Source organism: Seriola dumerili, unplaced genomic scaffold (genome assembly GCF_002260705.1).
Source record: "Seriola dumerili isolate Sdu_G_001 unplaced genomic scaffold, Sdu_1.0 BDQW01000025.1, whole genome shotgun sequence".
In the NCBI taxonomy this organism is placed as follows: domain Eukaryota; kingdom Metazoa; phylum Chordata; class Actinopteri; order Carangiformes; family Carangidae; genus Seriola; species Seriola dumerili.
The window spans coordinates 19178666-19200549 of record NW_019174280.1 but is presented as its reverse complement, the minus strand read 5'-3'; the positions used below and the strand labels follow the sequence as shown (position 1 = coordinate 19200549).

Below are 21884 nucleotides of genomic sequence, written 5' to 3'. Positions count from 1 at the left end.
TGTTGTTTCATGTCTTCACAATAACCAGAAATTCATTGCCTGCTTCTGTGAATAATTGGTATTACTGAAAATAAAAGTTACATGAAATCGCAGTTTATCCTTGGCCCAGTAATTAGATCTTAATGTTGTTTTTTTTAACACTGGTACAAAAACCAGCATGACATTTATGTTGTAATGAACACAAAACAACTGTTAAACACTAACTCACATTTCACTTAAACCAGAATGACTGGCAGAGAGTTTGACACTCTGAATATCACAGTGAATAACAATCAGGAAGTTGCATTTTCTTTTGAACCCTCCAAATGTAAACTCTTTTACTTACAGGTGTTCATTAATATTTCATGAAATAAGTAAAGGCAAATGCCCCAACATCATCTAATGAATATCATGTTTTACATTTTGAATAGATTAACCTGAATGTGAGTTGACCCGCCCAGCCCTGACTGACTAGGACTCTAGCGGAGAATATACCTGGAGAAAAGGCGCAGGCTGCACACCTCGCATAATAAAACACATGGTTTATTATCAGTGTGATAGAAATGAAATCACTGGACAATTAGAAGCATGTCTACCCATCATCAGCACCATGACAACAGCTCTATAAGAACAGAAAAACACTGGATGAGTCCTGCCCCCCCGCCGGCTCACAAAGGTCGAATCACAGATAAATAGGCCTACTCCAAAATAGCTGGTGCACCTATTTACACAACCATCCATTTAAATTAATATAAATAAATATTTACACACATAAATTAACACCCTCCCTCCTCGTGCTCGTGTTAAATAACCAGACAAACCTGTTTCACAGATAGAATGCTCATCACCCACTTTTTCGTACCCACAATGCTTTTTCTGTGTGAAGACAAACACAAGCACACGCACACCACATTCACTCAGGCGCACACGCACACAATGTTGTTTGTCGGCTGCTCACAGCATCTCAGTCTCACAGGATGCAGGCAGGGGGAGCAAAATGGATGTAACACAGTTACCACCATGTCCTCAGGGGAATGAAAAGAACGTAACACAGATGAAAAATCCCTCTGTGCTCTCTGACACTGGCCCACGGGTGTCTTCCTCTGCCTTTTTCTCTCTACCAAGCCTTCCTCCTTCTCCTCCACCTCCTCAGCCCTGTGTATGTGGCAGGTCAGTCGCAGTGGTGTAAAGCTAGAAGTAACGGTGTAACGCCTCTGTGTGTGTGGCTGCCTCCCGCTCGGCCCTGCGTCTTCCCCCTGCTTCATTTCCGCTGCTTCTCCTCTTTGTCGCCGGCCTTGTTGCCGGCGTCCCCGTGCCGGTTGTTGGAAGGGTTGTTGAGAAACATCTTGTCGAGTCCTTTGAGAGCCTCAGTGAGGTAGTTCTGGAGGGCGGTGAGCGCGGCGCAGATGGCGGGTGACCCAAAGCCGTGCGTGATGAAGGAGAAGTGGGAGAGGCAGCTCTGGATGCCGGGCTCCAGGATGGGGGTGGGCCTTGAGTTGCCCAGGGGAGTCCTGTCCTGGGCCAGCAGGTCTGTGAACTCCTTACACAGCTGTCTGCAGTGGGGAAGACAACAAGATGTCAGGAAGGAACTCTACACAACAACTGTCAGTATTCAGTGCCATTACATTTAATTCAAAAGTTTATTCTCTGTTTTCTTGAGAAAACAGGCTGCTACTAAATCTCATATAATCATGTTAAAAACTTTCAACTAAAAGCCAGGAATCTGTAATTATCAAGTGAAAATGAGCAGAGACCTCCAAGAGCCCAAAACATTAGTTGCACATAATCTGATTTGAGTTTCATAATTTGAGTTTGTTGATTTTTTTTATTATAGGAATTTGCACCACATCAAATAAGATCCTTCATTTTACCTAATCTTTGCCTGGTGTTCTATCACGGCCTATAATCCCCCTCCCCCTCAGGTTAACAGAGTAATCCAGCCATGGGACCCACTAATGCAGCATCGTGGGGAATTTAATCAAAAAAATATCTCATTAAAGAGATATTTCAAGTTGATAATCCATTTTTAAATCGCATTAAAATCCGAACACAATGAGTGGCCGATATTGGCCTTGTCAGCAAACCAGTGCACAGGATAAATTGTGGAACTGTGCCTCAGTACATGCACCCAAATCAGCCACATGCCTCTGTGTGTCACCGTGTCAGGGGATGATAGTGACGATATTTTGCAGCATGAGTTGCAGATGTTCTTGCGATGCTAACTGCAACTACTCTGAATTGAAAAAAATAAAATAAAATAAAAGTCTTATAGAGCAGGGAAACGTGTGTTACAGGAAAAAGAAGCATGTTCACTTTAAGCTGCATTTCAGTGTCTCTTTTTTCTTTTTAAGAATTTCAACAACTCAACAGATTCAAATACAATAGTGATGTTGCAGAGCAATATCTTAGGATAAGAAATGGTGTCCTGTGATCTACAAATTGTCTCCCAAATAAAACCAACAACAAACAAATCACTCGACTGACTCCGTACACTGCTCTCTGAATATATAAATGATGATTGCTGTATTTAGTGGATCGTGGTTTGCACCACAAAGCGAAAAGCAGCGGTTCCTCCAGAATAGCGCTGTTGTAAAGGTGGAAAGAAAAAGAAGCATTCAGACCATCACTGCAACCCAGACTGATGAAATTCTTGCAGGTAGTTCAGCAGCTCCAGAAGGCAGCAGCGTGACCCCACCCATCTATTCACTGAGACAGGATTCACTGAGAACTTTGAGCTATAAAGCTTGTTGCATCAGTTCTGTGCTAAACAAGACAAGATGTGAAACACGTAAAAAAAAAAAAAAATCTCCCTCAAGTCACATGGTGAAAACTGACACCACAGCTTCGCTAAATTTTTCACTGTTTTTACAGGGTCACAGGAATGTTGTACTCCATCCTCCTGCACTTATTTTATCCTTTTTATTCTAGAGGTTTTAAGTGTTAATATAAGAATCTTGCACTGCTTTACAGAGGAGGAGTTTATGTTGAATACATAAAATGTTGATGCAAAGAAATTCTAATTTCCCCAGATAGGTTTGCATGACATAATGTATCCCCAAAGGCAAAAATTTCCCTTTTGTATCCCCTTTACCTAAGGCCTTTTTTGTGATCTAGTGTAGCAGTTTGTTTTTTCTTAAATTTTTCTGAACCCATGTTCCCTCTGCCTTCTTCCATCTACTATTCTTTCATTTTGTGATTCCCTGTGTTTCCCAGAATGCCTTTGGAAAATAATCACAAAAAAAAAAAAAAAGCACGAACCTGATGCAATAAGATGCTGCAGTGTAGTTGTACGTGGAAAGAGTGGTAGTATTTTTCCAATTGAAAGAATGGAGTATTTCCTTCCCTGGAAAACACACCTTGTGGCTCAACTGTATTCTGGTACTGTGAGATAACTGTCAGTGAAGGATTTGCTGCAAAATGTACTTTTAATTTCACTTTAACGACTGACATTTATGTTTATCTAAAGCATGTTTTTTTTTTCTCTGCATGGCTATCCGACTCCATTGGACACCATCTTAACCTTTAACACCTGCTCCATATTCTTCAGGAATATATGAAAAATACTCTCATCAAACATGAAAATGCAAACAGAATTACAAGGCTAATGCCAATAGCACATTTCTCTTCACAGTCCAAACCAAAAATAATACGAACCTAATGATAAAAAAAAATCTGTTCAGTTTGAGGCCTTCACATTAAGAACAAATCTCTAATTGTTAATGTGTCATTTGTGAAAAGAGGACACTAAATGCATCTTTATTCCTCACCATATGGCTCCATAAAAAAGTGCATCGGTGAAAGAGAATCACCTCTTCACCTCGTTCTCCTTGTTACTTTTCAGCAAATCATCCTTTGGTTTTAGGCCCACATATTATATTCAGGAGACCCATCTCTCTCTCTCTCTCTCTCTCTCTCCCTCTCTCAGCAGCATTCTCGCATGCCCCATGCACACACACACACACACACACACACAGACTAAGAGGCCTAAGGGCAGAGCTCCAGCAAATGAGTGACAGGCTGTGCAGGCCAAGCCCAGCTGGGGTTAGGGGAGTAGAGAGGAGAAGCCGCCACCGCGGGCTACACTCAAGGCTCTCGCTGTTGTTTTCTGGCGACTTGAAACACTTCACTGCTAAATAATGAATTTCTAACAGGCAGCACCGACACCCCGTATTGGAACAGGTTTGAATCTGAGCATCAAACATCTACCACCGAACACACCCTACATACTGAGTACCACACGAACGCAAACACACACGCACACACACGCACACACACGCACAGACAGACAGACAGACAGATGGTTTATGCAGTGCAGGCCAGCAGACAGCACTTTTTATGCAAGCTAAAAATACAAGCTTTTTAAAGGGATCTTTGATTTACAAGAAAAACTCACATTCAGGGGAATAAATGCACATCAATTAGAGCTACTCATTAATTAGCAGAAGACGTATTTTCTTGACTGGGGAAAAAAAAAAAAAAACAGGCAGAAATCTAAAGTGATTCAGTGATTTAATCCACATTTATAAATCCACATGACCACTGCTGCCCTGGTTTCTTTGGGAAAAAAAAAACTATCCTGCTCAGTTGCTAAAGGTAATCACAAGATCCAGGATTCAATTCCACAGTTTAACGGCCATAAAAATGGATTAATATAAGTAACTTTACGAGGAGAACCAGTAAAATGGATCGCTTCTGAGACCAGAGGAAGAGGTCAAACATACACTCACAACCTCAGAGCTTGTATTTTATAATGTCTGTGAGCTGTACAGGCCACATAAAGAGCATCAAATAAGGTTCATCTGTACTTGAGCTAAAGGTTATCCTGTGGATCCTGGAGTTGCATACAAAGCACTTCTGACACCCTCTCTTGATGTATTTAATAATAAGTTTATATCATAATCAGAAGGTGGAAAATGAAGCTTTGATATTTTTGTTCAATCATTATAAGACTCTTGGCTTAAATGTGGCTTTATCCACATTTGTTCAATGCGTCGACTGAATTTAAACCGCCCTAATTTTTCCTGTGTGGCAATTTTTCAATCAGCCATTTTCATCACAGCTTAGATCTATACTGAGCTCAATGCCTCTCATTAACAAAACGTCTCCTCTCTCCTTTTCAAATGTCAGTGTCTGGTTCACTGTGTGAGCTTAGACTGTGTGTGTGTGTGTGATATAGAGTAAAGCAAAGAGTAGCCTATGGAGGAGGCTTGCACACCCTTGGGGCGGGGGCCTCAGGAGGCCATGGAGGCCTCAGGAAAATGGGAGAGAGTTTAATTTCACAATACACCAGAAATATTCCTGTTCAGAGAGGTTGAGTGCTGTTTCTCACCTTGTGTGCAGCCATGTTGCTCCAATCACATGGGGAGCCTAAATACATGTCTATGAAATATGGGAACATCTGCTGCATAAGGCGACTCTCTCAGTGGAAATATCTCAGGACATTTCTGCTCTACTGGGAAGAAAAAAAAAGATCCTTCTTTCCTTCTTGCTCTTTTATATGCTGACAGAGGACCCTGACCTTTACACTATTTATTTTCCACTATCCCTCTCTCTGTTTGGATCAACCCAAATACCTCTTCTTCTTCTTTTTTTTTAATGATTAAACAACACGCAATAATCCCTGTACCACTGGAATCTCCCTGTGTGCCTCACTGCAGACATGTGTTATATATTCAATGAGAGGAAACACCACATAAAGACTGTGAGGGAGCAGAATCTAATCAAACGGTCCATCAAACTCACTTTGTCGCCAGCAGCATGTTTTTCCGCGTGTGCAGCTCGTTGGGGTCCGCGTGCTGCCGGTTGAGGTACTCGCTCACGGCTTTGGTGGGAAACTCCGTCTCGCAGATGTAACCGAAATCCCGGGCCAGGTGGACCGCTTCACCTGAGGGTGGGGGGTGGGGATACACGAGCGGTACATTACAGTCAATGTAAATATAATATAGACAAACAGAGAAAGTCAATATTTAATTTCACTACCATAACTGTCACTTACATTTTATGCCTAACCCCGCCCCCTCCAAATCCTCACGTGCGTGTTTTTTCAGCTTATAAAAAAATGAGTAAAGCGAGTTCATGTTTGTCCCATGCAGCCTAGCAAACGACACGTTATCACGTCATCTTTTTACGCACTACTTCCCCTCAGTGTCTTCGCAGCTGACGCCAAAACAATCGAAAAATGGAGAAAAAAAAAGAAATTGAGCTTTATTGTGAGAAAATTAAGAATATGAGTTAATTACTTGGTTTCCATCATTATTTAAAAAGGAGCTGATCTATTGTAGTGTACTTTTTGCAGGCAGGAGTGAACACAACCTTTAAACTTTGACCTGTAAAAGTTTAAAGCTTAATAAAAAATCTTTGAACTAGGTTTCCAAATGAACAGGTAAAATCATATAAGCTCCATGTGTTAGAAATAAGCCCCATGTACAAAATAAATGGGCTGCAGCCTAAAATGCTGGTGTACAACGGGGGAGGTTCCGCTCTCAGCTTTTAATCAATTCATTAATTAAATTAATTTAGCAAATCTAACCACATCTCTCCACTTGCTCAACATTGAATTTTTCTCTCCCTGGCTCTGCAGGCTCTTGCAGTTTATAGACACAGTGACTTTGTCAAGCCTGTGAGGTCATGACCTTTGCAGTCTCACATTTTAGCTTATTTGATTGGTACGTTTAGACTCTGGCTGTCACTTAAATAGCAGGAATAAAATCCAGGTGTATATCTTTATTTCAGTATGGAGTAGGGGTAGTTTCTGTGGAAGGAGGGAAGGGGGATGTTTTCTTTTTTCTTTTCTTTTTTCTAACTTAACAAATCTTTAGGTTTCTTGTCTGTTGACACATATTTCCCCAGACTGTCAGAATAAAGAGAGCAGTATTTCTTCAGTCACCTTCTACTAGAGATGTTAGTAATGTGACGTTGGCAGCTTTGCGTCTCCCAGCAGGTAAATTCAGTCCAATCTTCTCCAGCTTTTCCCTCAGACATTTCCCACCGTTTTTGGACTTTGCTCTGCAGAGACAAAGGAAACAATTTCATGTAAAAAAAACAAAACAAAAAAACACTTACTGTGCAGTAATATTTAGATGTATGTTATTAATATCCAGTTTGTCTCCAGAGAATTGCATGTTGTTAAATGACAGAGGCCTTTTCATAGCTCAGGGCTTCATTAATAGATTTTGCAGCATGGTGAGTGAGCCACATGCTTCTTCAGACACTGTCCACACACACACACACACACACACACATACACACACACGCACGCACACACATAGCGTGTGCGTCAACTTTCAGTCGTACCTTCTCAACACGCCCCCCAACAAGGAGGCGTTCAGGCACTCGGGCGGGGACAGTCTCCTCTGCACCTCCCCTACGGTCACTTTGTACTTGGAGGTGGAGCTGAGCAGCGACAGGCGGCCCGGTACCGAGCAGAACACCTCGTTTATGTTGACGGTGACTCCACCGATCAGGCCGTCCTTACCCAGCATCAGAGAGCCCACATTTTTGGGCGGCATGGGGACTGAAAGAGGAAGGTCACAGGGGCACGATGAGTGGATGTGTTACATAACAAGTTTCTTTTATTAAATACATGAGCAACATCCGGATCCTGCTCCAGCATCAAACCTTTAAACGTGTCTCTTCTGTCAAACTTAGTGCAGCGCGCTCTCAGAGGGCGTCCCTGGCCTAATGAGGCGCCCACGCGCCGGGCAGTTGCTGTTATTTAATGTCGCGCAACATTCTCATTACAATATTATCGATTGTTGATTGGCTCGCGCTCCCAAATCGCATTAACCACCTCCCCGTCTTTCCTCCACGGCCGGTTTAACTCCCACCAGCAGCACTGGGTGCTCCTCCATCCAGCGCGTTAATGCTCGCGCTAATGTTGTTAAAAAAAAAAAAAGAGGAGAAGAAGAAGAAGAAGCCTGCCAGGCTCGTGCATGCATGCGTAGGGGCCAGCGCGAGGGGTTTTTTGATAGCTCCACGGGGGATAATACCGCAGATTAGCTCTAAACGAGCTCACGAGATCTCCGTGAGCGGTGCCATTTATTACATCAGCGGCTTAAATGCCCCGCGGGGAGCTCAGTCACTCAACATCCCGTAACTAAATCACCGCACATCATCAGAGCGGCAGCAGCATGGCAGCCTGTCAGCGACACACTGCCTGCGAGTCAATATACTGGGATCGTTAACCCGACCTCTCCAACTCCTCACCCTGCACCCACAAAAAAATGAAAAAAACAAAAAAAAAAAACAGCCTCATGGAGATTTTCTGCCTGGTCCGGTTTAGATCCAGACATAGATCTATAGCCTATATATCTATCTATATCTGTCCATGTAGTTCTACACACCGTTAATACGATTTCATTGCACACATAAGAAATTAATTATATGACGGTACTGGGATAAAGAAACAGCAGGATAAACTACATATCAACAACCTACAAAAAGAGTTATGAATAAAATGTTCCCAAAATTATTGTGGGAAAAATATATCTTTTAAAATATATTTGATATTTATTTTATCATATTGTTGCATTGGTATAAGTAGCCTATATTGGCATCATTGCTCAGCGCACAGACATATAGGCCCATGTGTGTGTGTATGTGTGTGTGTGTGTGTGTGTGTATGTGTGTGTGTGTACCTTTCTTAATTACTGATTGATCCAGGATGTTCGTTCCGTTGGTGTCTTCAATGGTCTGTCAGAACCAAGAGAAATACAAATCTTTATTATAGACTTCTTTATACAACATCATCCGCACTGTAATGCTGTAATAAGCCACTTAACGAGCACGTGGAGCTTAGTGTTCAATTCAATCAACACAATCCAAGACGCACAGATATACAGACACACACACACAAAAAAATCCTGCAGGAGCCAGTTCAGATTTCAAAAAAATAGTTATTTGTATCCAAACAGCAAATAAATCTAGTTTATAATCCACTGGTTTAGTCATCATGATGCGGCCAGAAAAAAAGACCCTCATTCATCAATCTCATTCATCATCCTGCCAAATAAATTCCCCCTTTTAAATAGATCCGATGTCAAAAGGAATAATTCGTTAAAACAAATTTATATGGGGGTTAATAAATGCATGACACAAATACGGGAAGCCAGAAATGAGAATCTATTGTGGAGGTTAAATGGCAGACAATTCGTGATGGTTGTGCCCTGAGGGGGAAGCGAGGGTAAGATGAAATCCTACACAGCTCACTATAAAAGTCAGTTTCACAGAAGTCTGTGGCAGCTTTGCTTTGTGTTTGGCACCTTCAGCAGCAGCACACAAAAAAAAATCTATAGCATCCTGTAAAACAAAAATGACAGCCTTCAAATTCTATTAAATCAGCCACAACAATAACATCAGCATGAATAATAATAATAGGCCTCATAATAATAATAATAATAATAATAATAATAATAATAATAATAATAGTTTTGCACTATATCTTATATTTCTGCATGTCAAAATGAATACAAAAATGAATAAATATTGCAGCGTCTTCTTCAGACTTTTCTCCTTTAAATGTGTTTTCATGGTTGTGGCAGTAAATTCACAATCTGTGAAGCTCGCCTCATGCCACATCTCAGCATCTTCTCATCAAATACGTCTCAGGTCTCCTAAAGACAGTTTGTTTAGCTGTGGGCCGTTTGCAGTTTGAGGCTACAGCTGCTGGGAGAATCCAGCCCTGAGGGAGCTGCTCTGAGTTCACTGACCTTAGCTCCAAAGGCGCGGGAAACATGCGGAGACAGTGAAGAAGACAGCTGTCGACAATTACCAGCCCGCTTCTTCCACTGCAACCGTGTTCATCTTATTTATTTGTTTATTTTGATTTTGGTTGTCGCCTGTTCTAACTGTGTTCAAACTGAGCAAACGCGGTTACATTTTGCCTACCTGAAGTAAATATGTGTGTTTTAGTTAAAATGCCATTACTGTAAATGAGAATGTTCAAAATGATGATTAAAATGCATACATTTCATATCTGCTATTGAGATAATATTCAGTAATGGTGATAGAAATGCAGTGGCTTAATCCCTGTCCAGCGGTGTTCTCTGACGTGCAGGTCAGTTTTGTCTTTCTCGGATACAGTGATAATATCAGTGTCCTTAAAATAAGTTTTCAAAAAAAAAAAAAAAAGCAGTATGATTGTGTCTGTAAAACTGTTTTATATTCAACCCTGTGACCTTTGGCTCACCTGAACATCCTCCATACCGTGCAGCCCATGCAGCAGTCCGTCGCCCATACCGGGCTCCAGTCCCGGGTGAGCGGAGTGCAGCAGCACGTCGGGCCGCCGTACACCACCGTAGTCCCGCCGAGGGTCCAGCCCGGACAGTTGAGGCAGCGAGGCCCGAGGCTGCGCCAGCAGAGCCGAGCTGTCCATCCGGTCCCCGGCGGCGTCCTGCCGCTGCCGCGCCCCCCATGCGCCCTGCTGGCTTTGGTGCAGGGAGTTCAGGGAGTACGGGTCGCTCACGTGGGAGTACGGGTCCTGGCTCTGGTAGTGAGCGAGCGGCTGGTACGGCGGCGGGAAGTACGGAGGCTGGAAGTCCGACGAGGGCGCATGAGACAGCGGCGGCGCGCTGGAGTAGGGTCCCGCATGCGATACCGAGCCCAGCTGGGACAGACGCGAGCTGTGGCTCGAGACACCGTCATGCCGGTCCTTGAAGAGGGTGAAGAGGAGAACAGAAAAAAATCAGCTCTGTGCGGAATTAGATCCACATTTAAACCAAATGAAACCACATGGAGGCCCAGGATCATGATGCATTTATTAGAGTATAGCCCCTGGTGTTGTAGCCAGAGTAGCCTAAATAGCATTGAATCTCCTGAACAAAAAGCACAGAAGAGCCTGGAGGTAAAATGTTACAGCCTAATTTAAAATGTCTCAACGAAATCCTCACAGCAAAATCTACGGATTCACCGTTTGCGCAAAGGAATACAGAAATACACAGAGGGGAGAGAACTCACCGCAGTGGAGTATGAATGAACTAACATCTGTAAACCCTCTGTAGGTCTCACGGTAAAACAGCAGGATAGTGAAGACGTTGTTGGGCCGAGACAGACAAACTCATTCCAGGTGGAAGCAGTGCGTCGGTATCTGCAGGCTCGCGCTGCTGTACAGCTCCACACAGAACCTTCCTCCGCCCGGAGCTGCCGCCGCTCTGAGTGTGAGCACCGTGCTCCCGCCTCTACCCCCGGTATATGGTGTAATTGTTATTCATGACTGGGACTTACAGGAATATTAATGTGCGCGAGGCAGGGGACTGGCGACACATGGAGCGTGAAGCCTCTCGCGCAGCCGTGAGTGACGTTTAAATTCCGTGGAGAGCCGAAACGACGCGCGAACAGCAGGAGATAGAAAAGAAGACTCTCTCAAGCTGGAGAAAGCGAACAGGGTGTCCAGACCCGTGAGGAGTTCCCCCATCACAAAAATAATCGCTTTGGGGCCTTTTGTGGGCAAAGTCTGACGCAGGAAGAGCACACTTTCTTGCCTGTGGAGACAGTTTCCACAAACTATTTCTCCGCAAACTTGCTTTGACGCAAAAACCAATATAAGTCAGTGGATAACAATAAAGTGAACAGCTGTAAAAAAAAGCTTAACCATGACGGCAATACCACCAGGGTCACGGCTTCGGTTCCCATCGGGCACACTCAACATCTGAGCTCATATAAGACATTTAGAAAAATAAACAGCTCACTTTGACGCACAAAATATTTTTCACTCGCTCAGACATTTAAACTTCAACCTGATAACCACCTGAAAAATAAAACTGCGACTAATGTTGTGTTGCAGCTGCCCTCTGTTACTCAGAGAACACAGTCCAGGCACTACAGGGCGCGTGAAGGGGCTCGCGTGAATGGTGTCAGCAGTCAAAAGAAGCGATTAAACTTTATATCGTAGACAACGCGGCCCCTCTTTCTTTGCCCTCTTTGGGCGACTTGTTTAACAACATTACAGCCTCCCCTCCCCTAGCGCCGTGGGAGAAAAGCCATGTGCGGCACGAGACAAGGGCTTCCCACCGGGCTGAGCCGAGGGGCCTCGCGGGCTGCCCTTTTCTTCGTCTGCTTTGTTGATCGAGCCCTTTCAGCGAGAGCCGGCCGGAGCAAAGCATTTCGCCCCCGCGCGCGCGGCGGTATTTCTCCACTTTCCTCTCGCTCCTTTTTTCTTTTTTCTTTTTTTTTAATAATTGTTCTGGGATCTAAGCCAAAAGATTTACATACTTCTGACACATCACCCCGCTCTGACCCAGCGTTTCTCAAAGTTGTTTTTCATGCAATTAAAAAAATAAAAGCCATTTAGTCCTATTTATTTCTAAAGCATGTTTTTTCAGCATCACTGGTCTATGTTTAACTCTTCTTTAGACATATTTACAGATATAAATTTAATAAGTTCTACATTACATTGCTTTTTTAACAAGGATTTAGTAAAATAAAAAAAGCGCAACGCCATATTTAAAATATCCTATCAGTAAATTTAAAGAAATAAAAAAATAAATACAAATGATCTATATCCAATGTCAAATATTTTCATTTTTACCATATGATGCAAACAGTGAATGGACCTGCAGCGTAGCCACATACATAACATAAAATAACACAAGAGCTCGAAAACATATGAGCGCAAATGAGCTCAATTTCTGTCTGAAGGAAATTGTCATGTAGTGAAATGTCCTCCAGTTCACATCCACAGCCAGCACATCACAGAATAACAGGCCTAACACCCCCTGGAAAACACCTCAACTCAACTCAACAATGACTAAAACTTAATTATTTCCTAACGTCTAATAAGTCGATTTCCCCCAAGACACAAACAGCTGGACGATAACGTTACCTCATAAATATCTTCATACTTGACATTCTCAACTAGTTTCCACAGCATGGTCGCTTCTCCAGTGTCGGTAAACCGAATGCAGCCAAGTGAGAAAGGGATGTCTCAACTCTCTCTCTCTCCCCTTCCCTCTCTCTCTCTCTCCCTCTCTCTCTCTCGCTCTCTCTCTCTATCTCTCCGCCCTCTGTAAAGTCAGGCAGCAGGCTTTGTGAATGGGGAACCCCTGTAAAGCCTCCACTACTGTGAAGATAGGGCGGGTTGACAGCAGCAGCCATAAGCAAAAGGAGCAAATAAATAAATAATACAGGAAATACATTTTTTATTTATTCTGAGTCTCTACAGTTCCCAAAATAAAAGCACAATGATTTAACAAAAGACTTGATATTGTCCACAGATGAGCACCTCATGGCTGACAACTAATAAGATTTAAATGAAGTGAAAAATGAATGAAGGTAGATCATGAAACTATGACTTAGACTATATGGAATATGATGTGACATAATATTGATTTCTATATACAAATTGAAGCATCAACCAACATGAATTTCAATCTTTAAAGTTTTTTTTTTGAATAATCTTTTTCATTTTAGTTCCTATTTTCTTATATTTTCGCAATGCCGGACAGTCTGTTGTTGTCTTGATAAAGGATGGTGGGCTGTGTAAACACCTGGGAGAACAATGGACAGTCCAGGACTTTATCCTTTTATCCATGAGAAAGTCTGATATGTTGTATATTATAAATATATTAAAATGTTGTCAAACCTCAACAAAAAAAAGAAAAAAAAGAAAAAGAAAAATAATGTATTGGTCCACCATCAGCCTCCAGGAAATCTTCAGTGCTCCTTGGCATTGACTCCCCAAGTATTATTATTTCCACATTTGGTGTTTTGATGATGGTGGTGGAGAGCTCTGTCCAACACATTGGTCCAATTAATTTTCAGTTGGGTTGAGATCTGGTGCCCTGAGGGTTACTTTTCAACTCATAAAACCATTTTTTAAATCATAAAACCATTCAGTGACCCCTTGTTCGCTCTGTAAGTATCTGCATCGTCTTTCCACACAGGCATTTCCTTTAATATGTCACATGGTTGTATATTTGCTTATCAGATGGGTGCTCATATTTGCATTACATATATAAAAAAAACAAAAAACAGCTACTGCTACATTAATACATTGCAGGATTCACTGAAGTGCCTAAACCTTGACATATAACTGCCCTTATAGCAAAAAGGAGAGAGCAGGTAGCACCATCCTACAGATGTAAGATCAGTGATTGCATTTGATGAAAGGAGCTGGGATTAAAAACAGAGTTTCTTATCTGGAAGTTAGATTCTGGGCTAATTTATTTATTTATTATCCTGATTAACAGTGAAAAGCAGAATCGTGATGTTATATTACCCACATGCTGATTTGGCATTTGACTTATATGGAAATGGTTGTGTCTTCATATATATCTAAACAACACTGACACAGACACAAAACCAAAAAAAAGTAGTGGAATAATTACACATACATAATTCATAGTTATGATAGAAGTATGTGGGGGAACTTCATGCTGATCTGACGTGTCACTAGGCCTGTGTTATTACAAGTGGACTTTATATGTGCAGGGTGCATGTAAACACTGCTGCAATGTCAGCACAATACACTCTCACATGCTCGGCAGTGATATTGAATTCGACTTTGATGGCTCAGCGTTCAAATATTTTACGGTCACAATGCATCATATTGTAGCAGTGGGCCATATGGACAAAATATTGCAATAAGTATTCCAGCGTTATGGCAACATTAATATGTGATGGCTTTTATATAATATGTTTGAAACTTAACAATAAATTTAACAATAAATGTTTCTAATGTTTTATAAAAAAAAGAAAAAAAAAAGTTTTAAAGTTATTTTCTTGTAGCCATGACAACCGTTAACCATATCTCTTTAGCATTAGAAGAGTAGGTAGAGATGACAAAACAATGAGGACATGGCTTCATGAAAATAGTTTACTTTCCCTTTTAAAATGAGCTACTTGCATTCAGCAGATCTACAGTGTGTGAACAGCATGAGACAGACTGACATTCATTTTAAAATTTGAACAATTCCTTCTGGACGCACCTCTGTGATCTCTATCTTTTTTTTAAACAAGTAAAGCAGATAAATCAAATGAATCACTCCACATTCCCTTCATTTATCCCCCATGTTTAAACCTCTAACTACACTGGACTTGTTCCCTCTCTTCCATCTCTTATATGAAAAGCAACAGATTGGAGGACGCTGATTCAGCTTATTTGTTAAAAGTTATATTTAAATAAATCCAATTTAAATCTGTAATAACAGAAGACATGTATAATTGATAACTGTCATATTTCCCCAACCATCCCTTCCTTAATGCTCCTCTGTGGGGATGTGTCCAAGTGTGTGTAAACTGCGCCCCCTAGTGTTCTGAGACCATACATGCATCCATCAAAACTGTGAACGGAGTGAGACTAAATATTGTTATTGTGCCATATTGTCTATATTGCCTCCACTTGAGACCTCCGTGTTTAAATGGAGAATGTGGTGGGTTTTTAGTGGTTGTTGATATGATTGTTAGAAACTGACGACTACTCAAAATATGTCTGTGGGAGGAAATACATGTTTGTGTATGTGCATGGGCTTGAGTTAGAGGCTCTGCTCATATACCTGGCTTTAGGATCATTAAACATTGTCCTGATCGGCCGCAGTTCTGGTGTGGACTGACGGTCCGGGGGCCTGGACTGAGGGTGAAGCTCTCATGCTTTTATGTTGTCTGTAAATCTGCTCATACGCGGTTGTATCTCTGTGACATGGCTGCCATGGGTTTGCTCCTTTTGATGTTTGATGCAAAAAAAAAAAAAAAAAACTGCCACTGAGAATACCAGACATGAATGTTTAAGAGGCACGGCTGTTCCCAAGTTCTCTGGAATGACCCACTGCCAAAGATTCAACCATCTCTCTCTCTCTCTCTCTCTCACACACACACACACACACATACAGAGACACACACATGGCGAGGCATATGACTGTCAGCAATGACAGATGTCCTGACAGTCTGGAAGTCTGGAGGCAGGGTTGTGGTTGTTGTCCTGCAGGGCTTTGACACACGATGTATCAGCATACATTACACACATGTCACACTAATACTGCTCTATCTGCTCCCTGCCTTTTGTTTGCCACCGAGACGCGTTTTCATTTTCACTTTCCCCGGGATTTCAGTCAGGAAGAGGCGGTTTTCATCCTACTGCAAATCTCTAAAGATTCTTAAGTTTTACTCCTTTTATATTTTGTAAATAGTCAGTGTAATGAGACATCCTGAACATCTTGCTATAATGCCTCCATTCACATTCATGCGATGACACCCTTTCACACCCAGAATCTCCCCACTGCATCACACTTAAGGCCAATGTTGTTCAGGGAAAAGTAGCACAATAAGTGTGGTGAATAACACGAGACGTGAGGCGGAAAAACTGTGGAATAATCCTTTAATCATTTAGCTGTTTCCTTATGTGTGATGGGCCACAAGCGCAGACAAAAAGGAAAGGAAACAGACTCACCAGTACCAGTAAGACAGTGTGTGGCAGTATTATGAACTGTATTATCATAGCACCAATTAAATGGCTCAACAAAACCCTGAAATATTCTCCAGAGGGTCAAAAATCAGAATGGTTGTTGAATTTTGATCCTCAAAGTTTCTCAAAGGCTTGAAGAGAGGCTGCGATGGATCATTTAAACAGCATGTCTCCTGTGTTATACAGCACAGTACAGCTTCAAAATGTTTACGCAGCATTCTGGACTGACTTTTAAGCCCATGTGGCCTGGGCACACATGCATGCATGACACATTAATAATTCATAATTCATTCATTAATTCAACAAGTATTATTATTAATATAACACCTTAAGACTCTGTCTCCTTCTGTGTGTTTATCAGGACTTCCCCTTCAAACCCAGTCCAGTCCAAAAGGAAGGAAGTCTCATCCCTGGTCGTAACTGTGCAGACTCAGGCTGCAGTTCAGCTGTCCACCACTGGGCCGCACTAGAGCACCACAGAAAGAAGATGAAGGCCAAGTGAGGAGGGAACAACATGGAGACCCGAGTTCAGGTTGGATTTGACAAACTATCATCATGAAGCTTGAGCCTTTAAACGTGAGTAACGGAACCTGAGAATGCATGAAGGGAAATGTCAGCAGCAAATGTGTGTAAGAGCAAAATCACGGTAAGATTTCTATGTATATATTTAAAGGTTTTGAATTTAAAACAGACCTTTGTCACAGAGGACATTTGGATATGTCACAGTAGGAAAAACACAGGCCTAAATGAGAATGAATGGTTCAGTAATACACACAAGTAAATACCAATAAAAAAAAGTAGAATCAACAATCAACAAAAAACAGCAGTGTTTCCACGCTGGGAGGTTCACCAGTACGGTACGTGTGTTTGGTACAAATAATGTAAAAACTACTGATATCATCTCAATAATGATGAGGCCACATTAACTCCGGAGTGACTGTTAGATGTTTAAAGATGAAAGATAAAGCGACTAAATCCTAGCTTTGCATTCAGAACCAAAACAGTGAAGTGAGACCAATAAAGCCTGAGATAAAGGTTGTATTCATACGACCATGTCAACCAAACTCCGCCATGCTACGTTCATTAAATAAACTGTAGCTTCCGCATCCAGTTCCCCTCTCAGGATCTGATAATACAACTGGAAGCAGAATGATCATCACTAAATGAAGAACAGGGTGTTCCTGGCTTTTGCAGTAGCTCCTGTGGTGTGTGTGTGTGTGTGTGTGTGTGTGTGTGTGTGTGTGTGTGTGTGTGTGTGTGTGTGTGTGTGTGTGTGTGGGTTGACAGAGTGACAGGGACAGTTGGGATGGTGGCTGAGGAGAAAAGGCCTTGAATGTTCCTGGGAGTGAACAGGATCAGGACAGAGGAGGAAGAGGTTTTAGCAGAGAAGCCAAGGAGGAGGAGGTGGAGGAAGAGGAAGAGGAGGAGGAGGAGGAGGAGGAGGAGAGGGGTTATAGCTTCAGAGGAGAGCGACTGGAGAGATGGGGCTTAGAAGTTGGCAGAGTTTGGTATTCGTGACTGTGGGGCTCAGTCAGCAGGAGTTATAGTCCCACTGAGACCTCAGTCTGTTTAATTCACTTCTATATAAATGGCAGTAGTCATTGCGTGCATTTCTGGTTTGAAGACATTCATTTTTACTGTGTGTTCTGCATGTTAAACCTCACTCCCCATGTTTAAATATATGCACTGCACTGAAGTGATTCAGACAGATAATTGGATAAAAATCACCAAATAAACAATATTGCATGTGCTGAAGGCTGAGCAGAAGAATAGTGAAGTAGAAAATCTGCTCTGATGCTTAATGTGGTGATAACAGAGCGTTGCATTGTAATACGATCAATAGCCTGTGTGAATAATGCATCGGCCGCCCCATCACATTATGCGTTGCTGATGTCAAACTTGTGATTCATTCTTGTCCGTTTGTCAATTTTACAGCAACTCCGGCAGAGGCAATGTATTGATTTCATTTTCCAGCTCATTTTGATCAGGCTGCTTATTATTCTAATGCAGGGTCAGCAGGGACGCCTTTCGCAGGGATTACATGTTCATCACGCCAGTAATAAACAAAAGTGCGATTAAGTTACTTTCTCTGAGTGTATGTTCGCATGCGTGTTTCTGTGTGTTGTGCTCGTGCTCATTTGTTGCAGCTCATATACCCTCCAGTGAGATGCAGCAACCATCAAAGAGCCAATTTAGAAAGCTGCTTCGCTTCATACACATCACTCGGTTACATCTTCACACACACTGGTGGAGATACATGGGTTTGATTACACATCAGGCTGATTCCTCCATATGAATTAAGTTCCTCCCAAAGAGCTGACAGTAAAAAAAAAAAAAAAAGTGATTCAAACATGTCATTAAAAAAAAAAAGAAGAAAAAGAAAATCAAAAGATTAGGATCTGCCTATAAATATATTATGTCACTTAGCAGCTACCTTAAAAATGTGGGGAAATTATTTAAGTTTTTAAATTTTATTTTAAGTATGAACTCAACCATCCAAATAACCAAATGCTGCGTTCAAGTCACATTGGAATTTCTGTAACTGAGTAGATGACAAGTAAATCGACCATGAAGTGTTTCAGTGCACGCAGCAAGTCTGTCCAGGAATCTGCCAAACAAGTGATTGTATTGTATCTAGTGTACTCTATAAACTCCTTGTGTATAGTTTTAAAAGATCTTCTTTTTCAAACAATGAAAAGCAAATTTAAAAGAAAAAGTTCTTGTTTCTTCTGACAGAACCTGAATGTGGGAAAGAAACACAAAGTGGAAAAGGAAATGAGCCAGAGTGTGCATTATTTACAAATGAATATTATAAGCAAAACAGGGCTGTGACGGACAACATTCATGATGAAATAATAATTGGATTATGTTTTCAATCAACTGTTAAATCTATAAAACGGAAAACACATCTTCACCTTGTTTTGTTGTTTTTTCTTTTTCTGACCAACAGTCAAAAACCCAAAACAGATTGAATTTGCAGTGACATGAAGCAGCAGGTCGTCACATCTGAGAAGCTAGAACCAGTGAATGTTTGGTATTTTTGCTTTTTTAAATGACTCAAACAATTATCAAAATGGTTGACTCCTTTTCTATCCATAAACTCATCAATTAATCAACTAATTGTCTCAGCACTGAGGTGAAATACTGTGATCACCGCTCGATGGCAGGTGTGTAAACGTCGCTTGGTTGTGTTTTTAATCGAGTCGTTCTTAGTCGTTGCTTTGGTCCTTTGTTTTCTTCCTGTAGTGGTTGAAACACTGTTGTTTATGGTGCTGCTGTATTGTAGGTATCAGTCTTCAAAAAGCCACATCACTGAAGCCCCACAGTAAATGGTTGTAGACAGCATCGTGTTGCTGTTGTGCATCGTTGTAAAGGCTAAAAGAAAAATACCCGAGGGAAAACTGTATTTACTGTTTGTCGTCAGCGCGTTTTCTTGGACATTTCCCCCCTAATGCATTATCAATGGTTCAGCATTGTCCCCAGCATCATAAAACATTAACTGCATGTGTGTATATTCGGGGAGGGAGGGGTGGGGGTGGTGGTGGTGGTGGTTGTAACACCACCTGTCAAACACCAGCCCAAACAATAACAGCAACACTGGAATTCACTTGCTTCTTCCTTTACATCACTCTGTACTACTTTTCCCCACCTGAGGCTTCACCTGCATTAATTCAGTGCGAGACTGTAAATGCATCCTGTTTGATTGCGTACTTTTGTGTTATGCAGTGGACGTGACCTCCTTTTCAAATGACTGGAATATTACAGAGTAAACAGAACCTACAGAGCCCGGATGGAGACGCCAGCAGGCAGCTGCTCCTCTCTCTGTTTTATCATCACATATTTTTTTCATTTTTTTCATTTTTTTTTTTTGAAATATAAATAAGCAGAAAACCTGATAGAAGTCACTCAAACTGAAAGAAAACACACATGCTTGTGCACACAAAGGAGGTGTTTGAACTTTTCTGTAGGTAGAGCCTCCTCTCACAACATTAGAGAGGAACTCTGACTTCTTATAATTTTAACACTGTGAACTCGTATGGATAATTCACAGTTGCCGGCTTTGATCTGCGCTGCTTCTCTTTAGTCTCTCTTTGCTCTGTTGCCTCCTTCTCTGTGTATGTATGTTTATATATGCCGTGTGTGTGTGTGTGTGTGTGTGTGTGTGTGTGTGTGTGTGTGTGTGTGTGTGTGTGCAGCACATCTTCAAGCCAAGAGTAAATAGTAGAACACGTAGCAACTGTCTTTATTGAACACCAGCATTTTAGAAGGTAGGGATTTAACATATATATAGTTAAAGCCTACAAGAAAAAGTAATTTAAATATTTATATATATCTTTACAAATGTTCATGAGCGAGTCAGAGAGCTCGTGTCGGCTAAACTTGCGATCTGGGGAGTGTACAAAGATAGACATGCACAGGGAAGAGGAACGACGGCAACCGCAAAGTCACCTTTTACAAAATGGCTGAGTTGGACCCTTCTCTCTCTCTCTCTCTCTCTCTCTCTCTCTCTCTCTCTCCTCCCACACTGTCACTCTCTTTTCTCTCTCACACATCACACACACACACACACACACACAACGCAACAACACACAGTCACACACACACACACACACAGACCAAAGCGTATCCTACCCCAGGCGGTGGCGTCACACCAGTCTCACATCCAGAAACAGTCTCTTTTTCTCTGTCGTCCACATGGTAAACACACTGGTTGCTATGGCACTGATTGTAGAGCGTAGAAATAAAAAATAAAAATATGGTGTGGTTCAAGTGCTCTCAGAGGTACAGGTGGGTTTGCAAAAAAGACTGTGTGTGTGTGTTTGTGAGAGTATGTGTGTGTGTGCATGTGTCTGGGTTTGGGTTTTCTTTTTGTTAGGTAAACAATTTCAATTCAATTGACAGAATTCAAGCAAAACTGGAACTTTTGTAGTTAGTATGAGAGATTTTTCAAAATAATTTAATACAAAACAGATAAAATGAAGCTTCAGAGGATAAAAAAATGTTTCAGCTTTTGTATTTCTGCAGAAAATCCAAACCTGAATCAAATTCATTCACATCAAATTACCCAAAAACCCCTTAATGTGTGTGTGTGTGTGTGTGTGTGTGTATAATGTGTGTTATGTTATATTGGCAGTTAACCACCCCTGTCCTGGAGAACTTTGATGTCAGCACGTCCATGTTTACTTCCTGTTTTCAAAATTAATAAATAAAGAAATAAAAGTCTTGGATGAGTCACAGCCGTCTCCATGGCGAGGCTCCTCCTTGTCATGAAACACACACACACACACACATTAACACACACACACTCCCACATCAGGGTGTCTTGTTTGGGACACTTCAGGTTAGTGTTACGTTTCAACTGAAGATAAATAAATAACAATAAATATGAAATGTCCCAATATAGACGCAGTGATGCGTGGGAATTGACAAATCCTGTCTGAGTACACACACACACACACACACACTCTCCTAAATGCAGCGCTCCAAGGCACGGGGACCGGGTGGGTGGGGG

General features: G+C 41.7%; 1 protein-coding gene across 4 annotated transcripts; it reads right to left on the bottom strand.

Annotated features, from left to right (window-relative positions):
- Positions 1-1240: 1240 nt before the first annotated feature.
- On the bottom strand, positions 1241-12844 carry tfap2b (transcription factor AP-2 beta). 4 transcript variants are annotated; one of them, XM_022770323.1, is made up of 7 exons: positions 12797-12844; positions 10166-10627; positions 8615-8670; positions 7273-7503; positions 6866-6984; positions 5722-5863; positions 1241-1532 (listed from the first exon to the last, which is right to left on the bottom strand). In XM_022770323.1, the coding sequence occupies exons 1-7, from the start codon at positions 12842-12844 to the stop codon at positions 1241-1243; spliced, it is 1350 nt and encodes a 449-aa protein (XP_022626044.1). The 4 variants fall into 4 exon arrangements, with proteins under 4 accessions (XP_022626044.1, XP_022626045.1, XP_022626046.1 ...); XM_022770324.1 differs by having other exon boundaries at positions 7273-7492; positions 8616-8670; XM_022770325.1 differs by lacking the exon at positions 12797-12844 and adding an exon at positions 10933-10959.
- Positions 12845-21884: the final 9040 nt, after the last annotated feature.